We start from the raw sequence: 19,080 nt of genomic DNA on the forward strand, positions 1-19,080 counted from the left end.
TTTGAGGAAACAACAATTGTTTAACAATAGATAATGCCACCCTCTGTACTGGGAACTAGATGTTTGTTTAAAAAAAAAAAAGATTCCCACATTGAACATACAGTGCATTAGATGTACAGCCAAACAAGTACAAAACATCAGCCACAACTGCCCAGAACAAGGGCAGAATGACATAAGGACTAAAGCTAACTGGCATCTGCATCCCTGTGTGATGTGTGAATATGAGTTGCCAGCCCCCTCTATTGGATAGAGAGCCGTCAGCCATATGTCAGCACCGTACACTCTACATCAGCACCATGCATCACATGTCAGTGCCATATGTCATCTCTTTGCATGGCCTGGTCAAGCTTAAGGGCTGCTCTTTATGCCCAAATATGACTATGTGACAAACAACGAGCAAGTCAGACTTCTCAGTAAATAGTCTTTAAGAAATAACGCTTTACCTGGAAGACCTCAGTAAAACCAGAGATAGATGCAAATGTCTGACAGAGAAGTCAACTCAACAGAGACCAAAGTGCAAAGTGCAAGCGTAGACAGCAGCCCAGCCCTGGCCAAGGGCAGAAGGATTCCCGGGGCAGAACTCCTTTAATCCGCTGAAAAATTTCCAGTAAAGATCAAAACAGATAGTATGGGCGAGCTGGTCTGGTACAAGAGGCCAGTATTTGGAAACTGGGAGGTCATGTGCAAGGGGAAACCTCACAGGCACCTAGAGATTAGTGTTGAGGTGTGACAGGTTAAAGGCGAGAAGACGAGATTTCTCTTACTGAAGGAAAGTGGAATTGTAAATACTGTGCTGGAAACAACTGGAATCTATAGTAAATTCCACCACAAGCTTCTGAATATGAGCTCCTCTCAGTTGAGTGAGAATGTGTTTCTAGCTTAATTTTGTCAGTCTTCATGGTTGTCTGTTACTGTAAAAACCTGTAACGTATCTGGAGCTCCTCTCTGTGGCTTTCCTGTTTTCAGCTCAGTTCTGAGAACCAGCCCAGCAGTGGTTTCAGTGGTGAGTGACACCAGTGGTCACCTCGTTTAGCCAACACTCACCCTTACCTGCACCTTTGCCTACCTCTGGCTGCAGAACCAGACATCCTTCCGCTGTGTGCTTTCACGGGTGCTAATAAAATGCAGAACTGCAGCCATTTTGCAGCCCCGCTGCAAAACTCCAGCCATGTTCCCTGGCCCAGAGTGCCCCTCACCCAGAGGGGCAGAGGGACAGGCACTTCCTCGAGACATGGGGATTTCAGTGCTAGCAAAGTCTTCCCTCCTGTTGCATGTGGAGGGAATAAAGACTCTGCTCGCCTCAGGGTGGACAGAAAATGAGTCAAGGTTACTGCTCGGCTCACTGGTCCTGCACCTTCCTGGGGACAGGCCAAGGCCAGGCTGAGATGTCAGCCTGTGGGTAGGCCTGGCTCAGCAGGGCCCATGGCGGGGCAGGGCCAGGCTGAGGGGAGCTGGAGACCAGCCCTGCTGCGGCGTTGCTGGGGCAGGGGCTGATGACCCTGGGGGTGGACATGGATCTCGGGCTGTGTGCGGGGTGGGGGGGAGCCCCGGGGGCTGGGCAGGGGCAGTCAGGCCTGGTGGTGCCCTGGGGGGCTGGCAGTAATGCCCTTCCACCTGCTACATCGCCCATCAAAGAAAAAAAGGTGCTGTAAATGAAGTCAAGTCGTTACAGGAGATCATACACACCAAGCCCAATACCTGAACTGGAATTAACCTGCTGGGTTATGGTTTCCAGACTCTTATCACTCATTATTTCCCATCAGTGACTGAGAGACAGCCACTGTTCACAGGAATAGAGCAAGTAAAATCTTTGCCTTTGAGAGGATAAACACCAATTAGCTGTTATTTGGCTGCAGGGTGTGAAAAGTCTCCTGTGGGATGGGAAGAAGAAGAATATCCTTTCTGTTACTTACCTGACAAAGATAAAAGGGACAATTTGTGTTTGCAGCATCCTCTGAGACCCCCAGCTGAAAAGTGTTAACAGTGGTATATTATTCTTTCCACTTTTATATCGCTTCCCCTTTTTCCCCAGTTTTTCCCAGTTTCTGTCCTTATTTATTCTAGTCCTGAGCCAATTCTCACTGGCATCTTTTAAGATCTTCCTTCTCATGACCTTCAGTGAGAATTGGATCAAGCCCCCATACACCACACTGGCAGGTTTTATTGCACTATGGCCAACTACCAGCCCAGTCTGCAGTGTCCATTTTCTTCTCAGCTTTGCAGTGTCCATTTTCTTCTTTATCTGCACAGCCCTTATGAGACAGGGCTTGTTCTGCTCAATGCAGTGACACGGCTGCTGGTCAATAATCAAGGCCAGTATGTTGATGTGTTGGAGTTATTTATTCAAGCCTCCGAAACATTCCAAAGTTTACAGTATTTGGTACATACTAATGCCATAACCAAAGAAGCAGAGAAACCCTGCTGATGGCCACTTCCAAACTGTTGGCAAAAAAAGACATAGACAATATTTGGAAGATAATGGGAATACACCAAGATAACCACAGACTTCTTCAGAAACATAGCAGGTCCTTCTGTTAGTAGAAGCCTGTTGAAATCCATAGCAAAATTCTTGTTTGTTTTGACAGATGTTAGATAGGCACTGTGTTAGAGAAGTACAGTTACTCCCATGACGAACAGTTATTATACTTTTTTCAACTGACCATTCCCTGAAAGTGTGAGATCATGAACCAAGTTGTGAGAAGATATTATTTTGTTGATCACCAAAAAAAAATTAGGGAAAACAACCTAGGAAAAAGAAGAGAATTTTTTTTTCTCTCTCTCTCATAATGGAAGGTTAGTTGGAAAAATATTTATCTGTTTAATACTTTAACTCTTTGAAAATTAATTTAGTTAAATAAATATTTCGTAACGGAGAATTGAAGTATTTAGTTTTGAATAACATCACAGCAAAATATTTGAACATTTAAAGCTTTTGTTCTGGTTTTTCTCATTCAGCAGGCATCTCATTCACTGTCAGTCTGAAATTGAATTTTTCTGTAAGTACACATTCAAAAATGTTGCCTCCCAGGCACAATGAATAAGGTGATCAGTACTTTCCCATCACACTAAGAAGTAAGGTGAAGTCCAATACAAATCGTGTTATCTAAGAGAGAGTTTCCTATTAAAGATGAGTAAACACTATCTGTACAAAGGGGAATACTTTGAACTGTTCTTATAAAGCTGTGGTGGTGTTAGTAAAGCTGTAAAATACTTTTTAAAGGTGGCGCACTAAAGCAGCATCACCTAGTTCTAATGCACAGTACAGTATTTATTAAAACTGTCTTGCCTGTCTCATGGATCTCTGTGAAGGGATTTTTTTTTTTTTTATCCAGTCAATATATTTTTCGGTCAGTCATGTATAAACTCCAGGAACGTCTCTTCTTCCACTTCCTTTTCCGAAAGAAACAATCCCACTGTATCAACCAGCACAGATTAACAGCCCACCTGAATCTCCCTAGAACACAAAATAGAAGTAACTATCAATGTGTGTTCCTTGCTCTTCAGAGGAGCATGCAGTGCCACCTGCAGTGCATAAGCATGTTTGGAAACATTGCTTCTAACCTGTTCCAACCTATGAAATGGATCAGTTGGTTTATGTCACTTCATGGGACTTGGGTGAAGTATAAGGAGAAGTTGCTTTTCAAGCCTGAGGGAGTCTTTGAAGTCAATGTTGTAGACCAGCACAGTCCTATTATAATTCTATTTCAAAAGGTATTTTTTTGTTGTTGATATAAATTGATTCTCACTTCTTTAGCAATTGGCCCTTCTGGACTCAGCACAGAAGACGTCAAAAGCAAGATCCAAACAGCACTTTTGAGTGTACAGTTAATTCTGTACTATTCAGACATTGATATCTGGAAAGCATCAGATGACTCAAACCCTGAAAGTTCTTCTTTCTCTCCAATAACTACAGGTGGTGCCTAAGGAGATCACCTTAGCTAAAGAAATGCACCTGAGGTTAACTGAGACAATCCCAGACTCAAATTCCCATCTTCTCAATCTTGTTGTATACATTGAGCTAAAGTACTCAAAGTTTTAACACTTCTTTTTCACAGCAATAAAGTCTCTTATAAACCCGGTTAAAATCACTGTGAACCTGATCAGCCTCATTAAGTGTCTAGCACTGCTTTGTTCCCAGTGAAAAGGGAACCATTGTTAAAAGCACATCACTTCCTCTTTGTAACTTTGCTTCTTAATTGGCAAGCATCTCTCTTCAATAATTTCTTTTCCCTATAGCACAAAACATGTTGCTGGTTATTTTTGTGTAATTTCCATATTTGCTCTCACAGCTTTTTCTACCAACAATTTTAAGAGTTGCTTTCCAAAGATATTTTGATGGCTTTCCTGAAGATGTGACTCCCCAGCTGGCCACCTTGCATGTTGTGCCAGGTTTGATATCTTCACAAGAGTCAGGCAGAGGCAAAAGTTGCACGTATTTATTCAGCTGGGAAAAAAAGAAAAAAAATGCTTTCTCATGCAGAAAGGAAGGAAAGTATAATCTAGTTTCAATTGGCATTTAGTCTCATTTTACCAATACTTTTCTTATAAATCACTTTTCAATATTTAGGAACAGATCCTCAGCTTAATTGCCCCTTTGCAAATCCAAGACTTTCCCTGGTGTCTGTATAGCAATTTCCTATCTATGGCAGCAGTAGTGCGTTCAAGCCCAGCTTCCCATTGATTACAGTAGGAAATTAAAAACCTGCACAGGACTTAGGCTGTTGGATCTATGTCCTATTCAAGAACCTAACTTGCCACTGAACTTCTGTGTTGAAATCAGACTCTGGTGTTTGACTGACACACAGAAAAGTCTCAAAGCTCAGTGCAATGTAGCCAGTAACAAAGAGGGAAAAAAAAAGCCATAACCAATTAGACATGGCAGCAGCAACTTAATTGGGTTAAAATGAGGTCTTGAACTCTTCAGACTGCCAAGTTTTTGCTCTGAAAGATTCAAAAGGGCTTCAATGATCCAAACTGTCTGTGTTTTGTTGGCCGTTACCTAACAGATTCATCCTTCAGCAGAGGCCAATTTAAGCCTGTAAATGAAAACATAGCCAAACCCTAACAGATATCCTCAATGTGCTTGGTAAGGGCTCAGAGCTACTGAACAGACATTTTCTGGTTTACACAGAGTCACCACACCATGAGTGATTCCACAGGTGGTTATATATGTTGCTGAATGGTTGTCAGTTAAATGATTCTGCTTTTATACCTTTTTTAAAAGGCACTCCAACAAATCACAAGTTTATCCAAAAAATCCTTATGGTTTATTATCACCAGTGCTCATGGGAATTTCCAAAGATGGACAGTTCATCCCAAGTCACTTAGTACTCTATTACAGCAGAACTGTAGAGATAGGAGGTGAGCCCTGGTACTAACGCTATCCTTCCTCCTGTGTCAAATTCAGACAAAGGGTTTTATGGTATCCATGTCATTCTGGAACAGACCTGTAACTTTCAGCTCTAGAAATACTACTTCCTAGCAATCCATTTTGGTATTGTGTTCACAAATAACCTGGTTCTCCTGATAAGTTGCTAGTGGCCACAGAAGAAGCCAGTGAAATGAGCCTGTCTGCCTTTGCAATGAAACAGATGGAGAATGCTCACTAACATCTAGGAGAAGAAGCTTCTCACGCTTGGCAGCGACAAGTTGCTGGGGACATAGATGTCTGTAAATGCTCCAGCTAGTTCCAGAAAGGGACATTGCTAGTTTCCTCCCTGTCTCATTGTCATATCAAACTGGTGATACCACCTAAATATTAGAAATCAGGTTCAAGTCATCACTTCCTTTTCCATACAATTCCACCAATTATTTCACACGTGTGGTAATATTCATAATATACTGTACCTTGTCAATTATTTTAAATATATATATTGATCCTTTACATAAAACTATTTCTTCATTATCACAGCTGTAACGTTAAAGCATAGCCTGAATAAAGATCCATCCAAGATTTCTTAGGCATCGTACTGAAGTCATGATGTTTCTAAAGGTATAGGCAAGATGATGTACAAGTCTTATCTTTCTCAGGGACTTTGGATAAGCACTGAAATTACTGGTACCAGGAAGGCAGTCCTCCAGAACCATTTCACCATTTACAGGTTTCCCACGTAAAGACTGCCCTCTCCCTTTTCAAAACACCCATGGCTGCCTTCATGTCAATCTCAGCATTGGATTAACAGAGTTCTCAGTGCAGGGACACATGAGGCATGAGCGAGGCTAAACAGGAGCTGGTACACAGGAAATTCTTTCAGCCCTGCCCCACTTTGGCATCCAGGATGATGATGTTGGCAAGGACATCTTTCCATGTTTCATTCTGCAGTGTCCTGAGCCCTCTTCAGTATGTGACCACTCTGTGCTCCTAGAGCTGAATTCACCTATGTCTGTATTATCCATACTTTTACTTTATGTGGTTAGCCCAAATAATTAACACTAAGTTTCATCCCTATTTTTGCTTAGTCCAGCACAAAGTATCCCTTTGGGATACAGGTGTGACTCAGAGTCCATTGCATATATCACTTCAGCACTGCCTTTGAAAAATTACTAAAGAATGTGTTTTGGGGTTTTGGAGGGGTTGCTGTAGTGAGTGGGTTAAAGACAGTTTTAGAGCACAGAATGGGCCAGAAATGTCATCCTTGCTCACAGTGCCAGCGATCCTGTAACCTTACCTAGATTAGTACAACCAAAAGCAGGGTGTTCTGTGATATTGTTAAGCTATCTAAACAACGTACTCTTCAGTATCAAAGAACAGCCAAAACAATCATCAGCAAAATTCCTTTTATAATAATACAACAGCAATTAACACAATACCTTGAGGAACAGTATATCATTTTCCTTGGAAGACCTGGAAGGCTTGGAAGTAGTTCATAACCTTAAATATCCACGGTTCTTCTTCAGCTATGGGATGCTTGATGGGCTCCAAGAACAACTCTAACTTCTGATTTGTTTAATCTGTAATTTAAAGAAAGTACAGGGAGAGAAGGTCACTACTGAAACTGAGCAATATCTCTCAAGATAATCAAAAGTCATTTAACACAATACTCACAATTTTGTATTACAATAACATGATTAAAACATAGGGAAGGATATTGTTCATTTTGATGTTTTGACATTTGATGAGCTTGTATTTTCCTCTACAAAGTAACATTTCTTTACTGTAAATCTAGTTTGGTGAAATAATGGTGTGATAGGTGAGCTTCAGGGATTTCCGGAGTTTGGAATTAATTTAATGAAAAAGCCTACTGGCTTTTTAAGGAGAGTCCCTTGCTCAAGGACTGTTGGCACTGATGCCTTCCATTAATCTTTTAATGGTCTCCCTTGGACTTAAGACCTAATCCTGCAAAGGACTGAAACATGCCTGACTAACAGCATGTAGGTTGTCTTGCTGACATCAACGGGATATCAGAACACACATTGATACTCAATAGTAATTCTGAGCATTATGCATACAGGTAAGTGCTCTGCTGAAGTGGACATCTTTAATATTAATGAGTTTTGTCCTTAACTTCACTAAATACAGGATTCAGCTCACTAGGAAAGAAGGATAGGTGTTGTCTAACTCAAGACACCCCTATAGTGAATATTAAAAAGGGCGACTGACAAAACCCAAAGAGAGTTATGTGTCCAGTTTCTGCAAATAAACAGTAAGAGTTAAGCAACTCATAAATCTCCCCCTCCCCCGAGCTCTCTGAGCGTCATCAGAAATTTATTTATTAGAGTTTGTCTTTCTTCATTTTGTCCTACTAAACTTAACGCAGCCCAGTAAGGTGAGATTGCCAGAAGATATACCACTGGTTTCCTGTGCTTCATCTTCAGAACACAATCTCACTACCAACAGGACAACTTATTCAAGCTAGAACATAGATTTTATCAATCCAAAAAAAAAAAAAAAAGGTATTTTCTTCATTCCAGCTGCATGTCTCACTTAAAGATACAATTCATTTATTTGTATGTGAGTGTTTGCTCGTGAAAATAGCTGCAAAGGCAGTGCTGGATCCTAAAAATTTATCTTTTTATCTACAAAGCCTGCTTACACAGTGAGAATGATATAAGACTCACTAAACTCCATCCCTGGGACTCATTCATGTATCGTTCCCTACAGCGGTGCAACTGCTAGACTTGCAGAAAGCCCAGGCAATTGGCCACTGTGCATACAGAGAAGCTTGCAGAAAAAACAACAAACCAAAAAAACCTACTGCCATTGACTGAAGAGTGAGAGACTCCAGCTCCCATTAAAAAATGTCTTAATTCCAAAGAGGAAGGCTTGGCTTTTGTTTCGTAAATATCCAAAACAGCACGTTAGGTGTGAATATGTCTACCCTTACAAAAAATAGCAACAAAACCTGATTCAGCTGAAGAAATGTGAAAGTCAAATTCCCTTAGAAAGAAGGAGCTGTGTCCTCTATTTCAGACTAGCTCGTGCAAGAAGGCTGGCCGAGCTGCCCACACTGTGTTTTAGGAGGTCAGGTTTGCACAGTTTTATTGTAATTGGTTTGCTTTTAGTTACTCAAAATACTGGGGGGGGGGGGGGGATAAAATAACAATTTAGAGAACATTTTAGCAAAACCAGGGCATTTTACTTCCTAACATGAACAGTAGATGTCCTCCTTATCCTGAGCCAGCTGTTCAACAGCTGTGCCAGCCTTAGGGTTTCCCACCTGGGGAAGGGGTGCTTGTGCTCACATTTGACTTGTCAAAAGGACAAGGCTCCTTCTCATAGTCATGACTGATGTTCAGTTTTTGTGGGCCCATGTCACTTAAAATGGGAGGAATAGTCTTTCCCTCTAATTCAACTTCATCTCTCAGTGTGTTTTGAGGCTTAGTCCCAGGCACACAGGTAAAATTTGCTTAAAGCACTTTGGAATATAATCCCTCCTCTAAGGCATTGTTCTTTCAGATGCATAATTGGCAGGATCTAAGTCATGAAGGTTAGGAGAACACTACGTAGATCAGTAGTTTACAAAACAACTTAAAACAGAATGACAAGTTCTTAGATCAGTTTAGTGAGAGAACGGCAGCTTTTAACAATTCTTTAAAAATCAATATCCATCTTTCTTTATTTACAGGCTTGCATACCATCCCCCTCCTCAATGAAGATTTAAAATTGCCCCAGTGTAAGATAATTCTTCACAATGCGCTGCTGTCAGACCCCATTGCTCTTCCACAAGAGCTCCTCCTCCACATGCAGTTAAATTCTTTCTCTGGATAGCAGCCATATAAGGCCAGGAATGAGGACACACAATGTGTCCTCCAATAATGTCTGTGCAGCCATCTGAAATGCAACAGAAGTGTAATTATGTTACATGTTGTCCAGAGGAATCAGGAATTTGGATATTTTTATCCTTAGATGAGTACTTACATCTCAGGGGTAGGATAACAGCAATTAGAGAGAGCAATAGAGCCAACAGGTGGCTTCCCATAGCTGCTGCTATTTACTGACAAGAGCATTGTAAATTACAATATAGTCTTTTCTATTTAAATGTCCCCTACAGGAGATGGTGGTTGAAAGGTTTTATGAATAGGTCTCTCTCTTGAAGTTTCCCTGTACATCATTAATATTGTATTATTTAGGTTTCTTTAGGTTCTTTCTTCAGGTTTATTTAAAACCTGTCTGTTTCTTGAATCCCCAACATGCGTCAACATTAATTGGTCCAAGTCTTCCAGGAACTTCAGCAGCCGTTCACCACAGGTATTATATCAGAAAACAAGTGCACGAGAAAATTCCTGAGCATTACATGGGATGGATGTATAATAAAACCTAAGTGCCTCAGAGAACTAAACGCTCTTTTTACTTTAAAGAAAAAAAGATGGAAATATGTGAGAAGAATGAAACTGGCCATATTCAAGCTGGTGAACAAATGGGAGAATAAATACAAGGGCCACCTGCAAAGTCTTCACAGAACACCAGTGAAAGGGAAAACTCAGGGCATGTAGACTACAAAAGTCATTCCCAAACTGTGGACCAAGATAAATCAGCAGCCAGCAAATCCACTGCCCAGGTGACATTTTCAGTTGAAAGACTAAAAAAGATTCATATATTAATTTTCTGACAGCCACTGAGAATTGGCAGGCATCTGTTGTCTGATAAGCTTAGGAATGTCTCACACAAAAGACAAGCTACACACATGGAGGGCAGAGCAATTTGTATTTTCTTAGCGATAATTTTTGAGGGTGCAGAATTCAGATGCAGAAAACCCTAGAGCATACAAGTGTCAAAGGCAAACAAAATGCTTAATCAGTAGTCACAAGAAAAAGATAAAAAGACACAGTGGTGGAAGAGACACTTCTGTATTGCAAATCTCTGTGTCTGGACCCATGTTTTGCACACCTTGCCGGTAAACCACTACAAAAAAACAGCATGCCCTAGTGTGAAGAACTTAAAAAGGCTGATATCATCTTAAGTACCTTTAGAAAGAATCAGAAATGTAACTTGCCCAATACAGCTAGCTGTTGTTTTTATTCAAGAGTTAGAGAACAGCAGCTCTCCAGATTGTTGAATGAGATTATAGCATTGAGATGCTTGTTTCTATGGCACAGAATCTTACTAGTTATAACCCGGGTTGAAAACATGTACTTGATGCAACACAATGTAACACATTTCATATTTCAGAAGACTCTTCCAAAGCTCTTTTAAAAGAAAACATGTGACTTTCAGAATTCATCAGCTCATAGAAGAGCCAGCTCTAGTTACCCCAAAATTACTCCATCCTCCAGCTAATCCTGGGATTATTCACCTACTGGAGGTTATCTCTGCAAAGAGGGTCCTAAAGGCAAAGTTAGGTTCCAGTCCTTTATGGCTTTGCTGTCCCAGTAACTGGCTAGCTTAGAAAGCGATATAAGAGACAAAATGGGCAACAGACCCATGTTCTGACCAGACAGAAGACTTGCATTTCCACAGCATAATATATAATGCTGGATTCTTTCTGCCAAGTACATTCAACTTCATACAAGTCACGCTGATTCACTACAAGGCTTTGAGGACTCTCTGAGTTAACTTCATCTACTTGTATGTCTGTGCTACTACATTTTTCTGTGATATCACACAGTAAATACATGAAAATAGGGAAGCTGAGCAAATAGCTGAGGCAGAAAAGACAACAGGTAAATACCATGAGACATTGGTACCAGAGAAGAAAGTAAAATAGGTATCCCGACCACACGTCCTGTCCCTTCCCCAGCAAGTCCCTGGGAGTGCGTCCCCCAGCCACAGAGGGATGTGTCCAGACAAACACACTGGAGTGGGGCTGGGGCTGGGGCAGCCCAGGGAGGAGACAGAGAAGGCACCCCAGCTCTGCCTCGCTGTGCTCCCGGCGGCTGCCCGCTCTGCACCACTCTCCTGCCCTCCCTTCCCCAGCCCCAGGCGCCAGCCCTGCGGCTGAGCTAAGACACTGCCTGAACATCAGCACCCAGTGGCTCTGGAAGGTTTAGAGCTGTGGTTTAAATTGGTCTCCTGAACTGGTCTCCTAAAATCACAGCTGATGTTCACCTTTCGCACCACAGAAAGCAGCATGGATGAAAAAGGAGCATAGTCGCTGGGGAAGCAAAATGATCAAAACAACTGAGTATAAGATAAGGGGCAGAAGCACTCGACAGAGTACTGAACAAGCTGTATCAGTGACAAAGAGCTCTGTGATCTCTGAAAATAGCTCCACACCTGCCTCCTTCAGAGAAATCACCAACAATTACCCTTTGTCTCAGAAGGGAGGCCAATATCAAATTTGAGCCAGCTGCATGTCCAAGGTCTTCTACGGGTAAAACTCACATCAGGCTGGGCCAACTGAGCTCAAAAATGTGACACAGCCAGAAAGCAGCAGCTTTCTGCAGGTTAACTGTAATGGGGATCAAGCCTTCAAGAAACCTTCCAGACTGTGTGGTAGTGACACTTCACTGAATGTACCTAGTTAGTTAATAGAATATTTGATATTCCAAATTATTTAATACTGATGGAAGTTATTTCTATTATTTGGATGTATATTTGGAAGTGAGGAACTACGCCTTTACAAGGCTCTAATAAGATCATTCAGTTTTCAGGACTCAATTCAGTTGCCTGAAACTACGCATTTAGTGACATTTGAGATACCCTGGGTTTCCCAGACATGGGCACAGGGCTGGCAAACCTGACATAGCATCTACAGAAGACCCATGGCCTTCTGCACCATGAGGCAGACCTAAGACACCCTAAGACACTTTAAATGGCATGATATCCTTAGCTCTAGGCCACTAAACCACAGTCAGTACTATATGGATGCTCATCCAGCACAAAGCTAATGAGGTAGGATGAGATGCTGAAAGAAGTGAACGTCAGATTCCTTGGCCCTAAGGGGCTCCTGAACAGCACAGATAACTCTCTACTGGAGAACAGGCTGGGATTCATCTCTGACTTGAAGGTCACCTGTGGTGTCTAGAATGAACTATACATCTTGAACTGAACCAAGCCTAAATTTCTGTGAGCTGAGTCCCACTGTGTAACTGGACATGTAGTTGCTTGCAAGGTTTCACCCCAGTACTCATCTATTAGCTCTCTGCAAATGCTACAGAGAGAACATGAAGGGGGACAGATCCTGTCTTCACACCACAACAGATGGTGCAATTTCTTACTAACACTTCTGCTGTAAGCTACAATGGTCTGCTAAACCATTGGTGAGGTTTTTTTGCCTTTGCCACAGTTGCAAATGTCAAATATCCTTAAGAGGAAAACCAAAACCCACATCCTTTTCACTTAGATATATATGCTAAACAGTAAATAAGGGGGCAACACCAGACAGAAATCATGGGACCTCTCCTCGCTTTGTCCACCTTTGCTGCTGTTATTCTCCTGGTAATTCATGCAGGTGAGTGCCCAGTTCGATCTTTTGAAGGTAAATGCTGATGTACAGAGTCCCAGTTAAGCCAACATGTATTAATGTAAAGGAAGTAGTCACAATTATTATTTGAGTTCTTATTATTAGCTCTTTTCCACTGTCTGCATGTGTTTGTTCTTTTGTACAAACGAAATAATTTCTGAATGGGTAGTATTAATTAAAGCTGCACACAGGACAGGCTATTTGGAGGAGTTCTGAGGAGTTAACATAAGTATTATCTGACCTTTCTCTCCAAAGGCATACACACACATTAATGTCTTGATTTTCTGTTTTTCTGAAAAACAGGTTCATCTAATGTGACTTACACTATATAGCTCAGTTTCCAGGTGTCTGCGTAACTCACATATTGTACAACATTTATCATGTGGCAAATCTGAGGTTGTTACTCACAATGAAAGCTAAGATATTAACCATAGCAGCAAACTTCAAGAAAAGAAATCTGTGCAAGAGCAATAATGCTTTGGTGTTTTTCTTTCCAAAGCTCACCCCACTGATGTAATTTTGGTCCCACAGAAACATACAGAAGTACTACTGCTGAGCAATTTTAAAAGTCTACCATGAAGACCAGCATTGTGACATATGTACATACATGTGTGTCTGTATACTTTGTAATTACATTAACTGTTTTTTCTAAGAGACTTTGAGTGTCTTACAGTATCTGTTAGCCCAACTGTGTGTACTGTGGCTTATTTTTATTTTTAGGTTTGTGTGTGGATATCATTGGAGGAAATGAAGTAGCACCACACTCGAGACCATTTATGGTCCTTATCAACAACGCAAATGGAAAATTTATTTGTGGAGGAGCTTTGATCAAGAAAAACTGGGTGTTAACAGCTGCCCACTGTAATGTGTAAGTTCTTACTGTGATTCAGAGATTGTTCTTAGTGAGTATCTGCTGTTTCTGTTCAAGAAGGAAAGTTAATATCCCCGGTGGTTTTGTGCATTTAGCATGACCATGATTATGTTCTGAGTACTGTCTTTTATAATTTATATTGACAAATGTGCTTCAGCGAGTAAAAAATAATATAACAAGGTATAATTATCTTCACTGTTTCTGAAGAGATATTTTACAAGCTTCTAGCTGCATGCAAGCACAGAATAGCAACACTGAAGTAGTGAATTTGGGGGAAAGGTTTATCCCTGTTTTCTCAGTCAGCCAGCACACTAGGCCAGAGGACTGGCCAGTCTAAATAGCTGCTCAGAAAACAGAAATAAATTCTTGACATTTTATTCTGTAAAAGACATGCAGTTTGCCACAGAAAGAGACAGCATGCAGTTATACAGGAGCAAAAATCCTCCAGACGGATGACAGGGGACACTGAGAGATCTCTGCTCTACTGGATACATTGGCTTCTCAGCCAACCTTTTTTCTTCCTGCCTGACTCAAGATGCAAATGGCTATTTGGCCCCACAGAGTCCCTTAGTGAGGCAAGATGTAAGGTTTAGATGACACATCCCACTCCTTGCCTTTGTGGGGAGGACTGGAGCTGCTGCTGAGCCAGACCTCACACAGGCTCTGTCAGTGGCCTGCCTAGGACCAGTGAATCACTGGACTCTGCAGACATCAGAGGAATGTATCCGTATCTCCTGTCCCCGTCCAAACAAGGACATATATGGGACCTACTACAAAGACAGCATAGGGCCCAAAAGCTGTAGTATTAACATAAGGTGAAGACTGTTTCCAAATGAGATCGCATTTAAGAGATAATACAATAAATAATTAACCTAATGATGCTCAGTCAACAGTCAGACAGTTCTTAATAGCTGAAAGAAAGGAGCAACCACTTCCTCAGCATTGTGTCTGCCACAGTAAGATGCAAATGAGGCCAACCTACACATCTGCCCAAAGAATATTCTCCCATTCAGCTGTAATGTACATTGTTCTCCCACAAACAGCTATACCTGTGGTCTGATGTAAAGGTCTACTTGGACTGCTTGACCAAGGAGTGCTAGACTCCTGGTTTCTATACCAGAGAGGCCCAGCAAGCACAACTCTGTCACCACTTTGGTATCTAGTAAGCATATGAAGTTGCAGAACAAGTTGAAGAAAGGGAATGAGCTATGTCTCACATGGACTCAGAAAATGGTATTTGAAATGCTGTTAGGGCAAAGCAATGGTACAATTCAGTCCGGTCATGATGATCCCTGGACTAACAGTGCTGTGAGCTGTTCTCCTAAGTTTTCAGCACAAATTGCAGAGGGCATAGTTGGTGAGACCACTTACCAACAGCAAAGCTGATGCATCCACCCCTCATTCAGTTCCCAAAGGGAAACAATAGGGTACTTGAACCCTGTCTATGCTCCTGGGAAGCCGAAAATAGGATAGCATGAATTTTGATTCACTGAGTCAATTTTTTTTAACTACTTGTGAAAACAAGATAATCTTTTATATTTTTCTAAATTACTGTTGCTTTTCAGGCATGAGAAAAGAGACTCTGTAGCAGCTGGACAGCATAGCATCACATGTAACAGCAAAGAATTATGGACTTACAGCAAGTGAATCCCACTAACCATGTCCTCTCTCTTCTCAGGGAAGGAGGTGAAGTTATTCTTGGAGCTCATTCACGGAAAGAAAACGAAAGAGAAAAACAGGTTATTCAGATTGCAAAACAAATTCGCTACCCACGCTACCATTCCGATCATAAGGAAAATGACATTATGCTACTGCAGGTATAGACTTACACATCACTTATGGAATATGCATCTCCTACATTGTACCAGTTTCTTCCTTCTTATGGGGGAGATGAGCCAAGGGGGTTTCTGGTGCCTTTTTTTCCTGGGGTGATACAGTCTGGTCTGCTAATCCAGCAGACTGGGGAATCAGGGATGCACTGGGAACTATGGCAATCAGCAATTCCTGCAATGCATACAATTGCTAGAAGTAGAAAAATTCTGGAGCTTGACCAAAATATTTCAATTTGTGGCTTTTCAGTGAAAGAATAAAGATTGTCCACAGAAAAAAGCGTATTTCACACATAGAAACAATTTGGTTAAAAAGCCTAATGTTTTGGCTGAAAAACAGTTCTAATTAAAAACGTCTGACTTCCCTGATTCTCAGTTTTGACAGCTTCAGTGATTACTGTTATTTTGTCTTCCCAATGGTCTGAGAGCCAGAGAAGTAAAATGGAGTATTTTTTAGAGCTACTATTTCAGCAGAAGCTAAATGGGTTTTCATGAGACAAGGAATATTCATTTTCCACCTTCTTACATTGATTACATAAATCCTGTCACAAAGAAATGAGGAATCTCAAAAAGGGGTTGCAGTAATCCCCCATTACCATAATGGAAAAGATTCAATGGTTAACATGCAGGGACCTCTGCTAGAGTCTGCCCCATAATAACTATTTTCCATATCTTCTACAGCTTAAGAAAAGAGCAAGACTTAATAAAGCTGTGCAGCTCATTCCCCTGCCTACCTCAGATGATGATCCCAAACCAGGAACAACTTGCACAGTAGCAGGATGGGGACAAACTCGAAATTATCCGAAAAAGCCTTCTGATACCCTGAGGGAGGTCAATATCACTGTTATCAGCAGGGAAATCTGCAATGACAACCATCATTATAAAAACAACCCTGTTATAACAGAAAACATGATATGCGCAGGAGCTAAGAATGGAGGAAAGGACTCATGTTCTGTAAGTATATTTACTGTCTGTATCCACACAGATTATAATAAAAATAAAATACAAAGTACTAACTTTTACATGTTTATAATTTCTGCCTCTCTTCAGTTCAATGAAGACTTTTATCAAAAATGAGTGAATTTACCAAGGCTTGTTCTTCTGAGCCTTAAAATCAAAACTTCTGATGGATAAATTCACCTTCACAGACTTTGGATATTGTGGTTTTATTCAGGCATGGCAGATAGCTATTCTCTTCTTCAATAAAATGATTTAAATAGAAAAATCTCCACAAAATAGCTTATGAGCCCATTCTCAAGCAGCTAACCTCAGTGGAACAACTTCTCTGATGTCAGAAGACTATAAAACAGGTTTTGCTGATAAAAAGCGTATTGACTGGACCCCAAGCCAAATGCACAACTGCATAAGAACTACCACGTTTCAAAAGATTTAAATATTGAATTAATGAAGTTACAAAAAAGGTACCAATTTCTAGAGACTTTCTGCTTTTCAAGAGGAAACTTTCCAGCTTTTTGTTTTCATGTTAAAAAAGACTAACTATTCCTTAGCACTGAGCTAGATTCATTCCCTGTTACTCACACTTGAGAGACCAGATTGAAGTCTTTTTTTCTTTTTTGCTAATGAAAATCTTAACTTCCAAGGTGGAAAAAAAAATTCACAACAGCACTGTCTACATTTTTATTTCCTCCATGCAACTGATACAAATTTTATTTAAAAGAAGCACTTTTTAGCTTTTGTAAATTTGAATGACAATTTTTTTTCCTTTTTCCAGGGGGATTCTGGCGGACCTTTAAGATGCAAAAATGTGATGAGAGGCATCACTGCTTTCGGGAAGGCAAACAAGTGTGGTACTGCTGATGCCCCTGGTGTCTACACTCGACTCACAAACAAATACCTTCAGTGGATAAGGAAAACCATAGGGGGGGCCTAATAGATTGGGTTTTGACCAAGCAATTTCCTACTATGTACTTGTGTAACAATACCTAGTTTTGAAAAACACTTTTAAAAATAGCTTCATTTTACTGGTAAAAGAGTTATTCTCACACTGAATTTTAGCAGTTTGATGTCCTTATAGGTGAAAATATGTCTGTCTGTTTTCAGGACAGATGTGATCTTAACAGGGCCAGGACACAGCGCTCTGATACAACAGCATTCGTAGCTTATACTGTCAGCCATGGAGTCATTCAACAGGTGTTTGTGACTCAGGCTTCGAACACTCTTGCATTGCACATTCAGACCGAGGGCCACATGGATGAGTATTTCTGACCAAGAATCTAATCCAGCTGTTTGTTTCTTCACTGCATGCTGAGCATATACTGCACTCTTCTGAATCTGGACTTCTGCAAATAAACCTGAAAGTTAGTCAGATGCTAGGTACAACTCCAGACACCTGAAAAACTTCATAGTTTCTCTGCAGCAAAGCTCCTGATTTTACATGTGTAGGGAACTGCTAAGCTTCAGAAAATTAAGTTTCAGCAACTGCATTTGATTATGGGACATAGTAAGTGTGAATTTCCTAACTAACTGTCTTGTATTTGAAACCTCTAGATTTCATCCTTTTATGTACTTTGCATTTAATAAAGAAATAGCAATAAAAATCTACTGCTTGCAGCTGTCAATTTATGTGGAAAGCTCCATCTGTTGCAGTACAGATAGTCTGTGTACATAATGTTTTGGATGTGCAATATGTTTGCAGAATGTGCCAATATGAGCAGCATTATGTTAAAAAATCAGCTGAAAACCCATCATCCAGAGAAATGACAGAAAGTGTCTTAGCTGGAGTACCAGTATGATAAAGCACTGTTCATAACATAAAACAATCTTGATTTTATGATGCCACTACTGCTGTTTCAGATAGGCAGTGAAGTTTTTAAGTGCTTCAACAACCACTTGTCAAACAGCAAACACACCTATCATGAAAAATACTTCTACCCATTTCTGTATTAAGAGTCTTGGGCATTTTCAATGTCATGAACACCTCAAAAAGGGCTGTGTTGCTCTGGGGTTTTTTTACTTGGAAGTCTGCATTAGCTAAGAGAAAGTAGGGGACATTCAAAGGGTGGAGAAATCTTGTATTGATTTTAATTAAGAAATGATTGCTTGGTTCATCATGAGCAATTAAACACCACTTATAAATACAACATGAGAAAATACAGACTAAAACTTCTTTACACAGCTGCCTTCACCTGATCTTGTCGAGAAAAAAACAGTAGTTTTGTCAGAGGAATAATGAAGGGTGAGGAAGGAGAGGGCCTAAACTACACGGATCTTTACTGAAAGTTTTGATGAGGAACATCTTCTTTTATGTTTTCTGTCCACTACAAATGTTACAGTCAGAAAGCTTCACATCCCTTATTCTTATTCCTGAAATGTTTGTTCTGACTCTTGGGCTGAACACACAAACAAGCACACAAACACACAGAGGCACACACAAACACAGAAGCACAGCAGGAGCAGAGAGAAGGATTCCCAGCCAAGTAAGACTGCATCAGTGAAACAGAGGAGAATTTGCCCCACTGACTGGTACCGACACCCAAAGTGGTGACTTTGATTACATCTTGAACACACAGGAAATAGG

The 19,080-nt window shown here is 40.8% G+C and overlaps 1 protein-coding gene and 1 pseudogene across 1 annotated transcript; one reads left to right on the forward strand and one right to left on the reverse strand.

The window, feature by feature from the left end:
• Window positions 1-3,271: 3,271 nt before the first annotated feature.
• LOC104314980 (granzyme K-like) lies at window positions 3,272-9,419 on the reverse strand (annotated as a pseudogene).
• Window positions 9,420-12,758: 3,339 nt separating this feature from the next.
• On the forward strand, window positions 12,759-18,079 carry LOC104314979 (granzyme A). The gene is made up of 5 exons (XM_009914697.2): window positions 12,759-12,830; window positions 13,563-13,710; window positions 15,392-15,530; window positions 16,224-16,496; window positions 17,275-18,079. The coding sequence occupies exons 1-5, from the start codon at window positions 12,770-12,772 to the stop codon at window positions 17,431-17,433; spliced, it is 780 nt and encodes a 259-aa protein (XP_009912999.1). The 5' UTR covers window positions 12,759-12,769; the 3' UTR covers window positions 17,434-18,079.
• Window positions 18,080-19,080: the final 1,001 nt, after the last annotated feature.

This window comes from Haliaeetus albicilla, chromosome Z (genome assembly GCF_947461875.1).
Source record: "Haliaeetus albicilla chromosome Z, bHalAlb1.1, whole genome shotgun sequence".
In the NCBI taxonomy this organism is placed as follows: Eukaryota; Metazoa; Chordata; class Aves; order Accipitriformes; family Accipitridae; genus Haliaeetus; species Haliaeetus albicilla.